The sequence below is a fragment of the Zymoseptoria tritici genome, chromosome 4, assembly GCF_000219625.1.
Source record: "Zymoseptoria tritici IPO323 chromosome 4, whole genome shotgun sequence".
In the NCBI taxonomy this organism is placed as follows: Eukaryota; Fungi; Ascomycota; class Dothideomycetes; order Mycosphaerellales; family Mycosphaerellaceae; genus Zymoseptoria; species Zymoseptoria tritici.
Window position 1 is genome coordinate 1,708,603 of NC_018215.1, and position 14,904 is coordinate 1,723,506.

General features: G+C 55.3%; 4 protein-coding genes across 4 annotated transcripts; 1 reads left to right on the forward strand and 3 right to left on the reverse strand.

Moving 5' to 3' along the window:
* Window positions 1-177: 177 nt before the first annotated feature.
* On the forward strand, window positions 178-1,985 carry PRS5 (ribose-phosphate pyrophosphokinase; the record flags this gene model as incomplete). Its single annotated transcript, XM_003852981.1, has 4 exons — window positions 178-1,373; window positions 1,455-1,701; window positions 1,806-1,876; window positions 1,929-1,985. The coding sequence occupies 4 exons, from the start codon at window positions 459-461 to the stop codon at window positions 1,983-1,985; spliced, it is 1,290 nt and encodes a 429-aa protein (XP_003853029.1).
* A 351-nt stretch (window positions 1,986-2,336) lies between these two features.
* MYCGRDRAFT_40731 (uncharacterized protein) lies at window positions 2,337-3,658 on the reverse strand (the record flags this gene model as incomplete). Its single annotated transcript, XM_003853334.1, has 4 exons — window positions 2,337-2,789; window positions 2,852-3,134; window positions 3,189-3,283; window positions 3,344-3,658. The coding sequence occupies 4 exons, from the start codon at window positions 3,656-3,658 to the stop codon at window positions 2,337-2,339; spliced, it is 1,146 nt and encodes a 381-aa protein (XP_003853382.1).
* Window positions 3,659-9,195: 5,537 nt separating this feature from the next.
* On the reverse strand, window positions 9,196-11,594 carry MYCGRDRAFT_92623 (uncharacterized protein; the record flags this gene model as incomplete). The annotated part of the gene is made up of 8 exons (XM_003853333.1): window positions 9,196-9,245; window positions 9,398-9,461; window positions 10,159-10,530; window positions 10,589-10,684; window positions 10,741-10,952; window positions 11,031-11,037; window positions 11,236-11,293; window positions 11,368-11,594. The coding sequence occupies 8 exons, from the start codon at window positions 11,592-11,594 to the stop codon at window positions 9,196-9,198; spliced, it is 1,086 nt and encodes a 361-aa protein (XP_003853381.1).
* Window positions 11,595-13,109: 1,515 nt separating this feature from the next.
* On the reverse strand, window positions 13,110-14,237 carry MYCGRDRAFT_39898 (uncharacterized protein; the record flags this gene model as incomplete). The annotated part of the gene is made up of 4 exons (XM_003853332.1): window positions 13,110-13,421; window positions 13,472-13,835; window positions 13,890-14,046; window positions 14,099-14,237. 4 exons carry the CDS (start codon window positions 14,235-14,237, stop codon window positions 13,110-13,112), a joined length of 972 nt encoding a protein of 323 aa, XP_003853380.1.
* Window positions 14,238-14,904: the final 667 nt, after the last annotated feature.

Below are 14,904 nucleotides of genomic sequence, written 5' to 3' on the forward strand. Positions count from 1 at the left end.
ATGTACTCAGGTTTGTACCTGCAGACGGGAAGTGTCGTCAACTTGCATCCGGAGCCTTATCGCAGATGCCGAGTCCGGATAAGAAAAAGTGGCCGGTCCCGGCCCGAGCTTCCCTTTCTCAAATTGAGATGCCCTCCCAAACTCCAATGACTCTTGAATTTTTGACCGACGACGACTCGGATTCGTATACCAGTCCGCACCACCGCCTTCACTCTCCGCTCATGGCCACGGCGGAAGCTGCAATGCTGTCAACCGAGTGACAGTCTCCTTCCGCGAATCCGACCAGCTTCACATGCTCGAGGAAGACCCAGATCGCACCCCACTACTACACTAATCCGATCCGCCCTTTTCCTCCGACCGGAGAACGACACCGATCACCTAACGCCTTCTCCTGACGACGACCTCTTTCGCACACCGATTACTCCTCCTCGCGCCGTTCGCGTACGCAGCCACCCACCATGCCGAAAGGAATGCTCATTTTCTCGGGCAATTCGCACCCGCAGCTCACCGAGGACATCTGCACGCACCTGGGCATTCCTCCAGCGAAGATCCACCTCTCGAAATTCAGCGTGGGCGAGACACAAGTGGAAGTCGGCGAGAGCGTTCGCGGGAAAGATGTCTTCATTGTGCAGTCCGCCTGCTCGAAACCTCCGAATGGCACCGGGAACGGCGGTTCCCTCAACGACGGTCTCATGGAGCTCCTCATCACAATCAGCGCTTGCAAGACAGCGAGTGCGAAACGAGTGACGGCTGTGCTCCCACTGTTTCCATACTCGCGCCAGAGCGATCTACCATACAACAAAGTCGGAGCACCTCTCGCACGCATGCCAGCGAAGACGGCAGACAATGGCGGCAATTACACCTTCGACTCGCGACCAGGAACACCTGGACCCGGTGGACACAACCTCCCAAGAGACGAGAAGCTGGAGAAGAAGCTCGGCGGGATGAAGTTGCAAGGAGAGCTGCGCATGCCTGTGAGCAGGAGCAATACACTGGAAAGCGCGGCATCGGACACATCCCCACCAGAGGGCAGCACATCAAACTACACCGCTCCGCCAGAGTTCAAGCCGCAGCGTGGATACAAGCAATGGGTCGCTCAAGCCGGCACACTCGTGGCAGACCTCCTGACCTGCGCCGGAGCAGACCACATCATCACAATGGATCTCCACGACCCGCAATATCAAGGCTTCTTCGATATTCCCGTGGACAACTTATACGGCCGACACCTCTTAAGACAATACATCGCGCAACGAATCCTCCCACAGCACGGCGGTGTCGACCGCTGTGTGATTGTCAGTCCCGATGCGGGCGGTGCCAAACGCGCAACCAGCATTGCAGACTCGCTGGGCATGGAGTTTGCGTTAATCCACAAGGTAGGAAAGAACCTGATCCAATCGCATGCGGTAAGTTCCGACGTTGATGACATCCACTCGCAGGAGCGCCGAGCACGACAGCACGACAATCCCACATATCAGACCAACGGTGTCAACAGCAACAGCAGCGCACTTTTACTGGTCGGACATGTACGGGAGAAGATTTGCATTCTCATCGATGATCTGGCGGACACGTCCAACACCATCACCCGAGCTGCGAAGTTGCTGAAACGGGAAGGCGCGACCAAGGTATACGCGTTGGTGACGCACGGAGTGTTGAGTGGAGATGCCGTAGAGCGGATTTTCCACTCTGGTCTTGATAAGGCAAGTCGGCTCGCTTCAGATGAGCTATATTTGCAACACTGACGAATCCTTTGCAGGTACTCGTAACAGACAGCGTGCCGCAAGACGATCATATTCGCAAGATGGAAGAGTTGTGCCACGCGTACGGCAAGCCTGGTGGGAAGCTGGAGGTGCTGAACGTGGCGGGCGTGTTTGCAGAGGTACATGAAAGCTCCATCGCAGAGAAACGAGCCATACTGACAACCTGTCCAGGCTATTCGACGGGTGCACCACGGAGAGAGCATCAGCGTATTGTTCCAATACGACTGAGGTTGATACGTAGTGGTATTGTATATGTGTTATATGTGTGAAGACAAGCTGCGCTTATGAAGCGACCAAGCGATTGGAATGATACACCGAGTGGGCGCAAGCAGCGTGGAAGCTTTCTTGCTCAGAGCCTGGCGAGCGGAGTGCAAGCTGCTGGGTGCCATAGCACCATAGCAGAGAGGGTCTGTAGTTGCTCACGCCGCCCATTGAAAGATACCCTGACGTTGCTCGATAGCTCTCAATGGAGAAAGAATGCTCTGCATACACCTCCAGGTATCTACCACAGCTAAGGACGTTGTCCCTTACAAACGCACGACGCAGTCCACATCCCTATACCACCTCCCCACCACCCCTTCAAACCCCAAGCAACCTACTCACCTCCCTCTGGATCGCCTCACTCATATCCCTCGTCGTCGCCTTCCCTCCCAAATCCCCCGTCCTCACCTCCAACCCTCCATCAGCCTTCGAATCCAATACCCTCCCCACCGCCTCCTCCACCAGCCCCGCCTCCCTCTCCATCCGGAAACTATACCTCAACATCATCGCCAGACTCAACACCTGCGCGACCGGGTTCGCGAGTCCTTTCCCGGAAATGTCGGGCGCGGAGCCGTGGACGGGCTCGTAGAGGCCGATGACGCCGCCAACGGAGTTGCGGCCGAGATTGGTTCCTGGAGCGCCGGCGAGGGAGGCCGAGGGAAGGAGGCCGAGGGAACCAGTGAGGCCGCCGGATTCGTCGGAGAGGATGTCGCCGAAGGTGTTGTCGGTGAAGATTATGCCGTTGAAGGCGGTGGGTTTGGTGATCAGGAGCTGGAATCCGTTTCGTCAGTTCACATCAATCACATCTCACACATCATTGTGGCAGGACGTACCATGGCCAGCGAATCAGCCAACTGATGCTGCAACTGGACTTGTGGAAATTCCATCTCAAATACCTCCGTCGCGACTTTTCTCCACAAGCGGGAGTTGGCGAGAACATTCGCTTTATCCGCGCTCCAGACTTTGAGCGGAGGATCGTGTTGCATGGCTAAAGCGCCGGCAAGACGGGCCACGCGCTCGATTTCGGGACGGGAGTATTCCCAGGGGTCGCAGGCGTAGTCGGCTTCTTCGGTTTTGGTGCCATAGTAGGCGCCGCCGCAGTTCTCTCTTATTAGCCTTGAAGGTGGTTAGTAGGGTGCGGGGAAAGAGGTTTGGGTTGGGTGAACGGACATGAAGTCTACACCTTGGATAATTTCCTCTTTGATCGGCGACCATTCGATCATCGTCTTACTCGCGAATTTGCATGGCCGTAGATTGGCGAAGATCTACACCCCATCGTCAGTGTCATTACCCTCCACATCCACCTCACAACGCAACAGACATACCTGCATCCTCTTCCTTATCCTCAACAACCCACTCTCCGGATTCGGCTGCTTGGTCCCCCACTCCGGCCCACCCGCGCTGCCAAAGAAAACCGCGTCGACATTCTCGCACTTCTTCAGGACCTCCTCAGTGACGGAGTCGCCGTGCTTGTCGAGTGAAGCTCCGCCGCAGAGGTCAAAGTCTCGTTCGAAGGCGACGCCTGTCGCTGTCTCGATGATGTCGAGGACTTTGAGGGCTTCTGTTACGACTTCGGGCCCGATGTGGTCGCCAGGGAGGATGAGGATTTTGCCGCCTTTTGGAGTGTCGTTGGAAGCCATCGTCAGTTGAAGGCGGTTGTGGCTGGGAGTCGTCTTTTTCGTCGTTCACTCCTGTAGTCCTCGCGATGTTGCAATCTTCTGGCAGCTCAACTGTGCACTTTAACGTTTCATGATAACAATCGAAAATTCGAATGGAACAGGATGATTGATATATTGAAAGGAAACATTCATGTCGTCCCTTCCATCTTCAACCAAACGTCCCCGTCACGGGTGAAGCTTCCCCGCGTATCAACAGCCGACATCGGTCGTCAATGGAAGGAGATCCACCGAGCCCGATATCTCGCTTGAAGACCTTTCCATCACCTTGAGATCGCCTCGTACAGCCTTTGGAGCAGGTCTAACGGAAACATCCAGGAGCGTCGTTTTTCCATTGATATCGAGCAGGAAGCATCAGAACTTCCAATCAATACCCCACCACGTGCATCGTGACTCAGAAATCCTCAAAAACTCCCGATGCACATCTCGCCTGCATAATACCGACCCTGATCCTCCCCCACCTCTAGAAATGGCCCATCCGACCCCCAAACCGCCCTTCACCCTCCGCTCCGCCACTCCAGATGACATCCCCACCCTCTGCGCAATCGGCAAATCCGCCGTCTCAAAATTCGGCTCCATCCCCGAACTCGCGCATCTGGTCGGCGCGAGCGAAGATGCAGCCATGTTGAAGAAGGTTGAAAACTCCCTCTCCCGCGGGCGGATCTTCCTCGCGGAGAGCTCCTCTGAACCTCGCGCAGCAGCTGGCTTCCTCGGCGCTTTCCAAATGGACTCCACATTGTACATCTCCGAAATCTCAGTGCACCCCTCCTTCGGCGGACAAGGAGTTGGCGGAATGTTGCTCGACGCCGTGCTGGAGTGGGCGAGGGAGCGAGCGCGGGAGAAGGGTGAGCCGACGGCGAGGGCGAGTCTGACGGCTTACGCGGAGGTTCCGTGGAATGGACCTTGGTATGAGAGGAGGGGTTTCAGGGAGGTCGATGCGGCGACGTTGGGGCCGGAGCATGTCGAGAAAATGAGGTATGATCGGGAGGAGAGGGATCTGAATCGGCCGGGGTATCATCGGTATTGTATGCTTTGGGAGGAGAGGATTGATGCGGCTTGAAGGATGAGGTTTTGGGTCGCTGAGAACCGTGACAGTGTATTCGTGGATTCCAGGGACGGACTTCGACCGGTGACCCGCAGAGTCCTACGTCCACCCCTTGTAGGATGTAACGGACTCTCGGATCTGGTCCTCCCTTTCGTGGATGGGCTGTGAAGCCGTGCATCGTCCGAGATGCTTTCATCACGATACGCCATACGAATTAGTCCAAGCTCTGCATGGGCGCATATACCGTGGGAGTTCTGGCCGTTGATACGACGAGGGATTGATCGTCCGGCCAAAGACGACGTTGTTCCACGCCGAGCGGTGGATCGCAGCCTGGCTGGTGTATGGGATGTAGAAGCCCACCGCTTCCTCACGTATCGAACACAAGCAAACTGGTAGCCAACCCATCCAGTCCATACGTACTAAGCACAGACCCGTTCGTCAAGCTCCAAGAAAGTGTTCCCCAAGGCTGTTTCGCAACTCTCCTCGCGGAGAAAGGCAAGTCGATTATCACGTTGTCGCTCGTCCGTGTTCGATTCAGGTTAGCAACGGCCACGAGCACCTGGCTGCCTTGTCTCCAGTAGCTCACGTCTAGTGAGGAGGTATTGTCGACGTCCACGCGGGTTGGTGCGCAGCTGAGTAGGAGTTGGCTTACTTCTGGTGCGTTGAAGGCCTTTGCGATTCGACCGTATGCTTTTGTGAGGTTCCTGTTCATGGTGTCGAGCTCAAGCAAGATGGCTTTCGCATTGCGGCTGAACGTCAAGACCACGGTGACCCAGAGCTCTGCACTTGTCATTGTAGCTGATATTTGCGGCGCGGCCCAGAATGGCTTCGAGCCGTCGCCAAGCGATTGAAGGAACTCGGAGTACGCCTCGAGGAGATCAATGATGCCTTTCAAGTCGCCGCCATTTCTGACTGCGGATAGATCTGACTTGCCATCTTGGCTTGCATCGAGATTGTGTTCCAAAGAGCCTGGATCCGCCGTGATATAATCAGCCTTGGAGTACACCTGAGGATTGTCGCAAGAGAGGCTCAGGCCAACTGGGTGGTATGGATCATGCTGCTTCAGCAAAGCGTAACTCGCTTTAACGGTCGAGGACTGCATAGCAGCAGAGCTAACGTGCCAGCTAAGGAGACTGGAACGATCCTTCAGACGTGACACCTCTTCAAGCATGGAGGCTTCCGAAAGTGGAGATTCGAGGCTGTGCTGGTACCACAAGTTCACCGAGTCCATGTCGTCGTACAATGCATCCAGACCAGGCTGTCGGGAAGCGGAGGCTGAGCCGATTGTGTTGACTCCAGCATCTTTGTACGCAGAGACCTCGGCGTGGCTCAGACTTGATATCTCGGAGCAGCTAGCGGAAAGTTCAAAGGGAATGAGACGCTCGTAGGCGAAGCCGGTAGAGTTGTTGGCCACCAGCACGCCACCATGCAGTGCGTCGATCTTGACGGAGCTGCCTTCCCTCTTCGCCGGCAAGTAGTACAGCTCCGTCGTCGCACTGTACATTGACTGTCCATGCAAGATGAACCTGATTTCGTAGGGCGTGAGTCGAGGCGTCAGTCGCCGCAGAGTAAACTTGAGGAGGCGGTCCTTTGTGCCCAGAGCGATTCTGCCTGATGCCAGTTGGAGGTCTCTCCCGTCAGTCGACTTTGCCTGAATGCTGAAGTCCAGTGAGGCGGTATCCGAAGTCGAGAGATCATGTAGTGACTGTCCACGAGTAGCTGAGCGCAACGCTGTCACGATGAATTGACCAGAGATATCGCTGCTATCGTACATGCTGTGGCGTGCTGTAACACGGAGGTCGAGCAGTCGTCCCTGACGATCATCGTTCGGAGCAGCAAGTCTGTGGAATCGTCAGTATCACCAGTCTTTACCGTATCAGGCAATATGTGGAAAGAAGTGCTCGCCTACCGCTGCTTGCCTGACCTGCCACATAAGTCGAAGACATCGGCGTGGCTTGCGGGCTGGTACGCCGCAGTGACCCAGACTTTCCAGGCACAGCATATGAGGAGCCAGCCGACCAGACTCCTCATGTTCTCGGCCGCTTTGATGGAGGATGTGCGCCACGGTGGGCTCTCCAGTGAGGTGGGTGGGGGCGGAGTGACATTGGTAACGAGGGAGTCTCAACGTCGTTCACGATGTGTAACAGGAGAAGTCAGGTACTGTACCTGGCCTGGCCTGGCCTGGGCTGACCTTGCACAAGGATCCCCGTAGTCCTTGCCTCACATCATGTCGGGTGTTTCATCCTTGCCAGCACTGAGCAGGACCCGAGACGTGCAGCCTTCCCTTCCGATGCCACGCCGCTGCCGATCGTGCGCGTTGGGGCAGCATGGTTCATGTGCCGCTCTCGCCAGACTCGACACATTGTCGAAAGAGCAGCTTCGTTCTGGGGCACGTGGAATGACGATAGCAACAGAGTCAATTCATCGAGTCTTGAAGATGTATCTTGACACGACGCTAGTGTAGCATCTTACGTACGCCAAGCCTTTGGCTCGACGGATCAAGGCAGTGCTACTACAAGAAGATTCAGCCGTCGGACCGAATACGAATGTCTCCGACCTTCCGGCTCCATCTTGTTCAGGGCTCTGTTGGCAGGACGAGCTCTCGGCTGAGCATTGGCTAAAGATATACGGGTGCCATAAACGTCGGCGGGCAGCGCTTGGGGAGGACCAGACCACGTCCACGATCCACGAGGCAACTCGCTCAGCAGCCCACCGGAGTGACGGAGTCCCATATTGTTCACCCTCAGACTGCACTTATACCGATCCCTCTACGATATCGGCCGATTCTGGCGGCACGGCCGTCTCGGTGTGACCAGAAACCCTTCTTCATCGCCGCCATTGCGAGGGCGACGAACGTCGTGAAGGCCGGCCATTGCGGCGGATCATGATTCCTAGCAAATCGTGGCAGTAGCGGAGACTTCTGCGGTGCGGTCGACCCACGGAGCCGGTGACGGAACGCGGGAATAGGGCGTCAATCAGCAATGCCAGCCGAGAAGACGGGTAATGGAAAGAAGAGAGGTGGACGGTTTCCCATTTCCTTCCCGGACGTTGGCGGCATGATGTACGGCCTGCTGATCGCGTGTCGGTGTCATTCCTGATCCCATACCACCATTCAACTCACTTCTACCTCCAGCATAGCGTCAATCTCAGGCCCGCTGAACTGGCCAGGTGCATGTACTTGGCCGTCCACCAAGGTACTGCTACAACCAGAAGACCTCGGTGTAAGGTTCACGTCACGACTCGGGCTCGCAAGCAGTGCCAAAAAATACATGGACAGCCCTAGACCTAGTCCGAGCCGTTAGTGATGGTTGTGGCTTGTCAACACACCGCAATGGTCGTTCCGTTGTCGGGTAAAGTGGCATGATAAGGATAAACTGGCCCACTTTCTGATAACTACCCATTGACCATATGCCGGATGATTGATACTCCACTCACTCCAGTCTACGATACTGTTCCACGCTGTAGAGTCGGAAGAATGCTCCTTGCTTGATGTCTCGTCACCGACCCCTGGTCGAAACATGGACAAGGACCTTCCGACGGCAACCAATACGAGCTTGGACCCCACCGTACCGGGATGAGGGAGCAGTGATGTCCACGTTTCCCCGCCTGACAAACAACAAGAAACCGCACGGGCGCCAACGACGACCTAACATGCTCCCTCGACTCCCGCTCCTCGTGTTTGGCCTTTATGGTGGTCTAGCCATGGCTGCAGTCGTCGACCTTGAGTCACGCGGGCGCGGCCATCATCACAAGAACGGCTGCGGAGGAAGAGACATTCAATGCTGCAACGTCGGCGGGCGCATCATCCCATATGGTTACTGTGATACCTGGTAGGTAGACTGCATGGCGGGACACGGCGCAGATATACCATGATCGCACTGGTCTGTCCAAAACGCTCTCCTCCGACTCTCCCCCGAATAGATGAGAGACTTTTCACTGACGTGTGCGTCCGCTCCGCAGCCCTGCCGGATTTGTAAGAAGAGCCTTGTCCACACCGCGCCCTCTGCGTGCGCGAGACGATGATCACTCGCTGCTAATGGTTTGTTAGTGCCACTGTGATGACTACGGAGATTGTTTTTGAACCAACGACGAGAGAGAGAGCGATGTGTGCAAGGTATGTCCTTCGGATGTCTGCACCAGGCGGCCAGCCACTGACTCATGCAGACTGTCAGTGCGGGCAAAAGGCCATGGAACGGAGGCAGAGTGGACAGGTACACATTTCCGGAGGAAGGCCCTTGTTCGCCATGATTATTTGCTCACTTCCGCGTGTACGAGTGTTGGAAGCATACAATGCATGGCAGCATGCGTGCGTGCGTGGATTTATGCCGATGCAAAGAATGCAACACACCGGCAATGGAACGCCAGCCGCTTGCCACCTTTTCTCTCCCTCTCGATTTCCCGGTGCGGCGAGAACAAGACCGCCTCATGATTCAGTTCAGTCACACGTCTTTCACGATCACCTGATGTAAAGACCGACAGAGACATCCTGTCGGTAAGATCGATTCCCTGTTCAAACAGAGTTGTTCAAGACGCAAAAACGATCCATTCCACGTTCATCGTATCTCCTGCGAAGGGTGGGACAAGTACGACTGCTGTAATGTGGGTGGAAGATACATTGGAGCCTACTGCCTCGGCTGGTGAGTAGTTCCAAGACTCACAAAGATCCGGCGCGGGCTGTCCCAGGTCGGACTCTGCTTCATTGACAATGGCCATATCTTTGAGCTTCGACTGACTCATTTACCACTAGCCCTGCTGGATATGTGAGCGCTCCTTTGTCTTTTCCCCTGCACGTGAGCGAGAGTTCACTGACGATTGTGATGAATGCAGTGCGAGTGTCCTGGTTTTCAACCGGGAGATCCTATTCCGCCAGGCGGTGTGTGCAGCCAGGGCGGAGGCCGCTGATGATCTCGACTGGGTCCTGGGGCTGAACAGCGGCAGAGTACCCCTTCATCGGACTGCTTTATGCATCGATCCTGGAATTGTATACATCACCGAGCTGTGACGGCAAATAATGGTGGAATGCAGAAGGACGAGACCCATGTGGTTCGTCGCATACGTCGAAGTGTTTGCTTTGCTTGTTACTTCGTCCCACTCCTCGTCTGTTGTTTTCTGCTTTCCCACTCCAGATACCACCACTCAATTCGCAAAATCCCCAATCAGCGTCTCAAAAAGAGAAGAAGAGAATTCCATGACCCACCCATTCCGACCGCCAGGGCATCACCCATCTCTACTTCCTCCCCAAACCCACAGCCTCAACCCCCAACCTCACAATTGTACAAGCCTCATCACCTCCATCCACCGTCCCATTCCCTCCCTGCGGAACGGCCCAATCCCCATCCGGCCCCAACGCCAATAACCCTTCCTCAAGACAAACCGCAAACTGATAATCACTCCCACACGTCAACTCCCCATCACAAACCGAGCACATCGGAACAATCAACCCTTGTCCGTCTTCACCCTGCGCGTCGGCGGCCGCATTGAGGAACACGAACGGGTATGGGTCTTGGCGATTGCGGGTGGTAATGGTGCGGAAGAAGGTCAGGTCGACGAGTTGAGAGGCAGAATTGAGGGCGAATTCGTCGGGAAGGGTGCGAGGGGTGAAGGCGATTTCGTAGACGGAGGGGTCCGCCGGGGCGGTAGTGCGGGCGCCGTAGATTCGAGTGGTGGAGGTGGAAGAGGGGGAGGTGGCGTTGTAGTAGATGCGGAAGCGGGCGGGAGTGGGGGATGGGAGGGAGGTGGAAATTGTGCGGGTTATGGTGCGGGTGCTGGTCGCTGCGATTGTACGGGGGACCTGGGGAGGAGGGGTGTCAGTTGGAGGTGTAGTGCATGAGTTGTTTGTACATATTTACGGTGATGGTGCGGGTTTCCGTGCTGAGCACTGTGGCGGTTGCGGTGGTGACGTTGGTGTAGAAGGTTGTTCCGCGGATGGTGGTTGTGCCGAGTTGCTGATTGAGGTCAGTAAGCCGCTTGCGAACGAGTTAGTCGACGGCATGGGGCTTACAGTCTGGGTTCTTCTGCTGGTGATGACATTGGTCCTGGTGATGGACGTCGTGCTACTGGCTTGACCGGGCACCAGACAGCTACATGCGTCTCGGATACCTTCTTCGCCTCGCTGACGCTGATATGCTGTCAGGCAGTCGGGGGTACCAGACGGTTCCTGTCGCTTGTAGTTTTCGGCAATGGCGGCCAGTGCAACGGCCGTGAAGGATGAGGCTGGGCATATGAAGTTGGTGGCGGTGCTGCAATGTGTGATCAGGATGGAATTTGAATAGCAACACCAGCGTGACTGACGTGGTGTCTGTAACGACGGTTGTAGCGACTTGAGTTGTGACGTTCCCACTTGTGGCCGTCACGAAGCTAGTCTCAGTGCGAGAAGGTCAGTCGATTGATGAGAGTGAATCATTTTCAGGAGACTTATCAAGTAGTAGAATTGACAGTGGCCGTGCTGCAAGATCGATCAGCCTGATTCATCATGCTTGCATCGTGTCAGACTCACGAGTATCTTGTCCTGGTGAATGGTGGAGGTGTATAGACCGTCTGAGCAGCAGAGGTGACTGTTACAGCGATAGTGGAGGTGCTGGCTCTGATTAGCATACGTCCTATCAATCTGCAAGAAAGATGCCCATACGACGAGGTAGAGAAGGTCTCGGTCACCAGAGGAGGGAACGCGCCGCAGAGCGAAGAGACGAAATCTTCTCCTCCAGTTTCGATACATTGAGCTCCGTCGGTGGCATAGCCTGCAAGGCCAGTGGGGCAGACTTCACTCTGCTCTTGTCTTGCCAACAAGACGTTGTAGGGGGTCGCATGGATAAGCGAAGCGAATGTGAGCATCAGGAAAGCGTGGAAGCCGGCCATGACTGCGGGTTTCTGAAAGCGAGTGAAGGAGGAGACGGTATCTGATGGAGTCCGGTACTCCTCCAGGCGGTCGGCGCTCGATATATAGAGCGTTGCCTTGGTGGCTGTCCGAGCCATGGCAAATGAGTCCTACCTGGAAAGGATTGTCATTGTCGTGGCTGCCGCATTCGAGAACCAATATCATGCACACCGTGACTGAAAGGTCTGTGAGGATTCTCTCAAGTCGTGGATGGTGACCAGAACACTGCCAATCGCCGCTCAGAGTCTCCACCTGTTGGTACGTGTGTTCGGCTACGACGGACAAGAACGACGCCGAAGGTGGTCTCTGTGGGTTTGAGGAACGCAGACTCAACGATTGAGGCTCAAGTGTTGTCGATGTGGTCTTGTAGCCGGTGTTGCACCGCATTGAATCTCTTCAGCTTCCCTGCAGGAGACGGCGGTGTGGTCGTAAGTCCTAACGCCTCAGTGATCAGAGAAGATAAGGTGGCTGAGCTGTCATACCTCTGTGCTCGCAGCCCGGAGCTACGACAAAGAGACCTGAAACGATGTCGTGTCATGCACGATCGAATTTGCCATCTTTCCGAGCGTCGATATACAGTTACAGTGGTATTTCTCATGAAATGTCAAGCCATTGCAGTATCCCACTTGTGACCATGAGTGAGAGCCGAGTTCAGCAGCGTGATAGTGAGTACATCGCGAGAGCATTGGCCTCTTCGCCACTGAACACAGCAGCAGGTATGCTCTCCATACACTTCGTCACGCCGGCGAAGCCCGGGTGGCATCTCTGATAGGCTTCGTCTTGATGGAGGTGCAAGTCCTCCTAACGTGGAAGAAACCGATAGAACTCTTTTTGGACTCGCCGGTCGGCCAAGGTTCCTGTTTGTGCAATACGGCCCCGTCCTTCGGTAACTAACACACCGGTATGAGTACTGTGCCGAGATACCTGTACGCACGAAGTCGGCGTACGTTGATCGAGGAGGCAGCGTATGCATGTTCCTGCCTGAAGCTACCCAGTTGCCCGCACGATCGAGAGGCTATCGGCCGACTGACGCGGACGGACGGTCATCTGCTCCGAGCAATGGGATTTAGGAGCAACGCAGACGGCCATGGCGGCGTGATTGAACGACTGCATGATGCTGCATTCAGAAAGTATTGATTCAAGGTCGAATGTAGGAACCAAGAGAACCTCGCGGGCAATGCAGGTCTAGAAGATGTACGAATGTGCTCCAAATTACGCGCAAGCGAGGACGGCGGCGAGGATGGGAAGAGCGCACTGGAGGAGATGGTGGCCACTTGCGTATCGTGCGAAGATGTGTTGTTGAAGAGAAAGATAACCTTCATCAAAACTATTCCTATTCTTTTCACCCTGTTTCGTGATGTTGCTCGGTCGTTAGTAGCTAATATTACAATGAAATGAACATGTTCCACACGTGCGGACCCGATCAGAATCCAGCACCGTCGCCGACAAATCTTGGCAACATGCACATCTTCTGTTCCCTTCTAAACTGGACGATACTAGATCGCACCAGCGTCCTTCTGCGACTCCAACCTCTCCTGCACAGCCCTCTTTGGGTTGAACAGCTTCTTCAATCCGAACCACGGAGTGTTAATCGGGCTGGGACCGGTGTAGATGCAGGCGTCGTAGATAATGCCTCCCGTCAAGCAGCCGAGGAAGGGAGCGGTGGTAGGGATCCAGAAGTAGTAGTTGCCCGTGGTCCAGACGGCATTGCCGTAGCCGAGAGCCCAGGTCATGAGGCGGGGACCCATGTCACGGGCGAAGTTGATGGCGAAACCGGTTTGGAGACCAAAGGTGGCGCTGATGCCGAACTAATGAAAATTAGTATTAGAAATGTTTAGGTGGATGAAAGGGTACTCACCATCAAGAAGAAGAGAGCGAGAGGGAACCAAGCACCACTGGCGATGAAGCTGCCCTTGTTCGAGTCGTCCTTGAGGGCAAAGATGATGAAAACCAAGAGAGCACTGGCGATGAATTGGTCGAAGAACAGGTTGGCGGTTGACACTCCGTCGGCGGGGTATGTCGCGAAGATGCCAGCAGTGGAAGTTGGGCCGCCGACGGTGCGAATACCTGGACCGCCCTCGTAGTCATCGATCAAGCTGTAGTAGTTTCCGTAGATGACACCGGCGGCACAGAACGCGCCGAGAGTCTGCGAGATGATGTACATGGGAAGACGACGCCATGGGATTCCGCGAAGAATGCAGCTGGCAAAGGTGATGCAAGGGCTGGGAGGGAGGTCAGTATGATTGAATGGAGATGAGTGGATAGGGAAATCTTACTTGAGGTAGGCACCGGAATCACCGGCGACGTAGACACCCAACATGAGTCCGATACCGTAAGCCCAGCTGACACTCTGCCAGTCACCAAAACCCATTCCGCCTGGAGCAGAGCCCGGGTTCTTGGAACCGAGAGTGACCTGAGCGAGACCAGCATCACCTGATGTTGTTGTTAGTGATGAAAAATCTAGTGCAGATTGATTGATTCATACCGAATAAGACGAGAATGAACGTTCCCCAGAACTCGGCCATGGGCTCCTTGAAAGTGATCTTAACCTTGGACCATGCCAAGTGGTTGTGGTGGGCATGCTTTTCGTGAGATTGGAGGGGAGCCACAGGCTGAAGACCCATCCACTTTCTCGGGCCCTTCAACTTTTGTGTGACTGGTGGTGCAAGACCAGCTTGCGCAAGGCGCTCCTCATCATATTCGGAGTCGTCGGTAGGCGAGTCTCCTCCTTTCAAGTTCGACATGGTTCGATCGCCTCCGAGCGTGGGGCTATATGGTGCGGACGCGTGCGCCTCGGTAGCTCCGAGTGCTCCATGGCCCAGGGTGGTGGCATCGTCAGAGGGAATGGTCCGCATTGGGTACTGCGACGTGAGCGTCGGATTGGTCGAAGGTGGAGCTTGCATGTTGTCGCTTGGCGAATGCAGGAATGGGTGAACGTATAAAGGGTTCAAAGCAGGGAAGGAAGTAGAAGCAGAAACAGGCGTGACCCTGGCAGAAGGGACAACAGGAAAGCAATCTCATATAGGGCGCGCTCCCAGAGCTGTACCTACTACCTGCGGGTGATCTCATCATCACAATGAGAGTGGTCGATTTACCTCCTAGGGGCTTGCGGGAGGGTAAAGCGAGTCAGAAGTGCCTCTGGTTGCTGGACGGACGATCAGAACGACACCGGCCACAGCTCTAATCACCACAGAAGTGGTATGCGATGGCAGAGGGATGACGATACGAACAGTGCGACAGCTTTAGCAGAACGCACGAACTGTGATGGTCAACCATATTCAGGCACAGGGA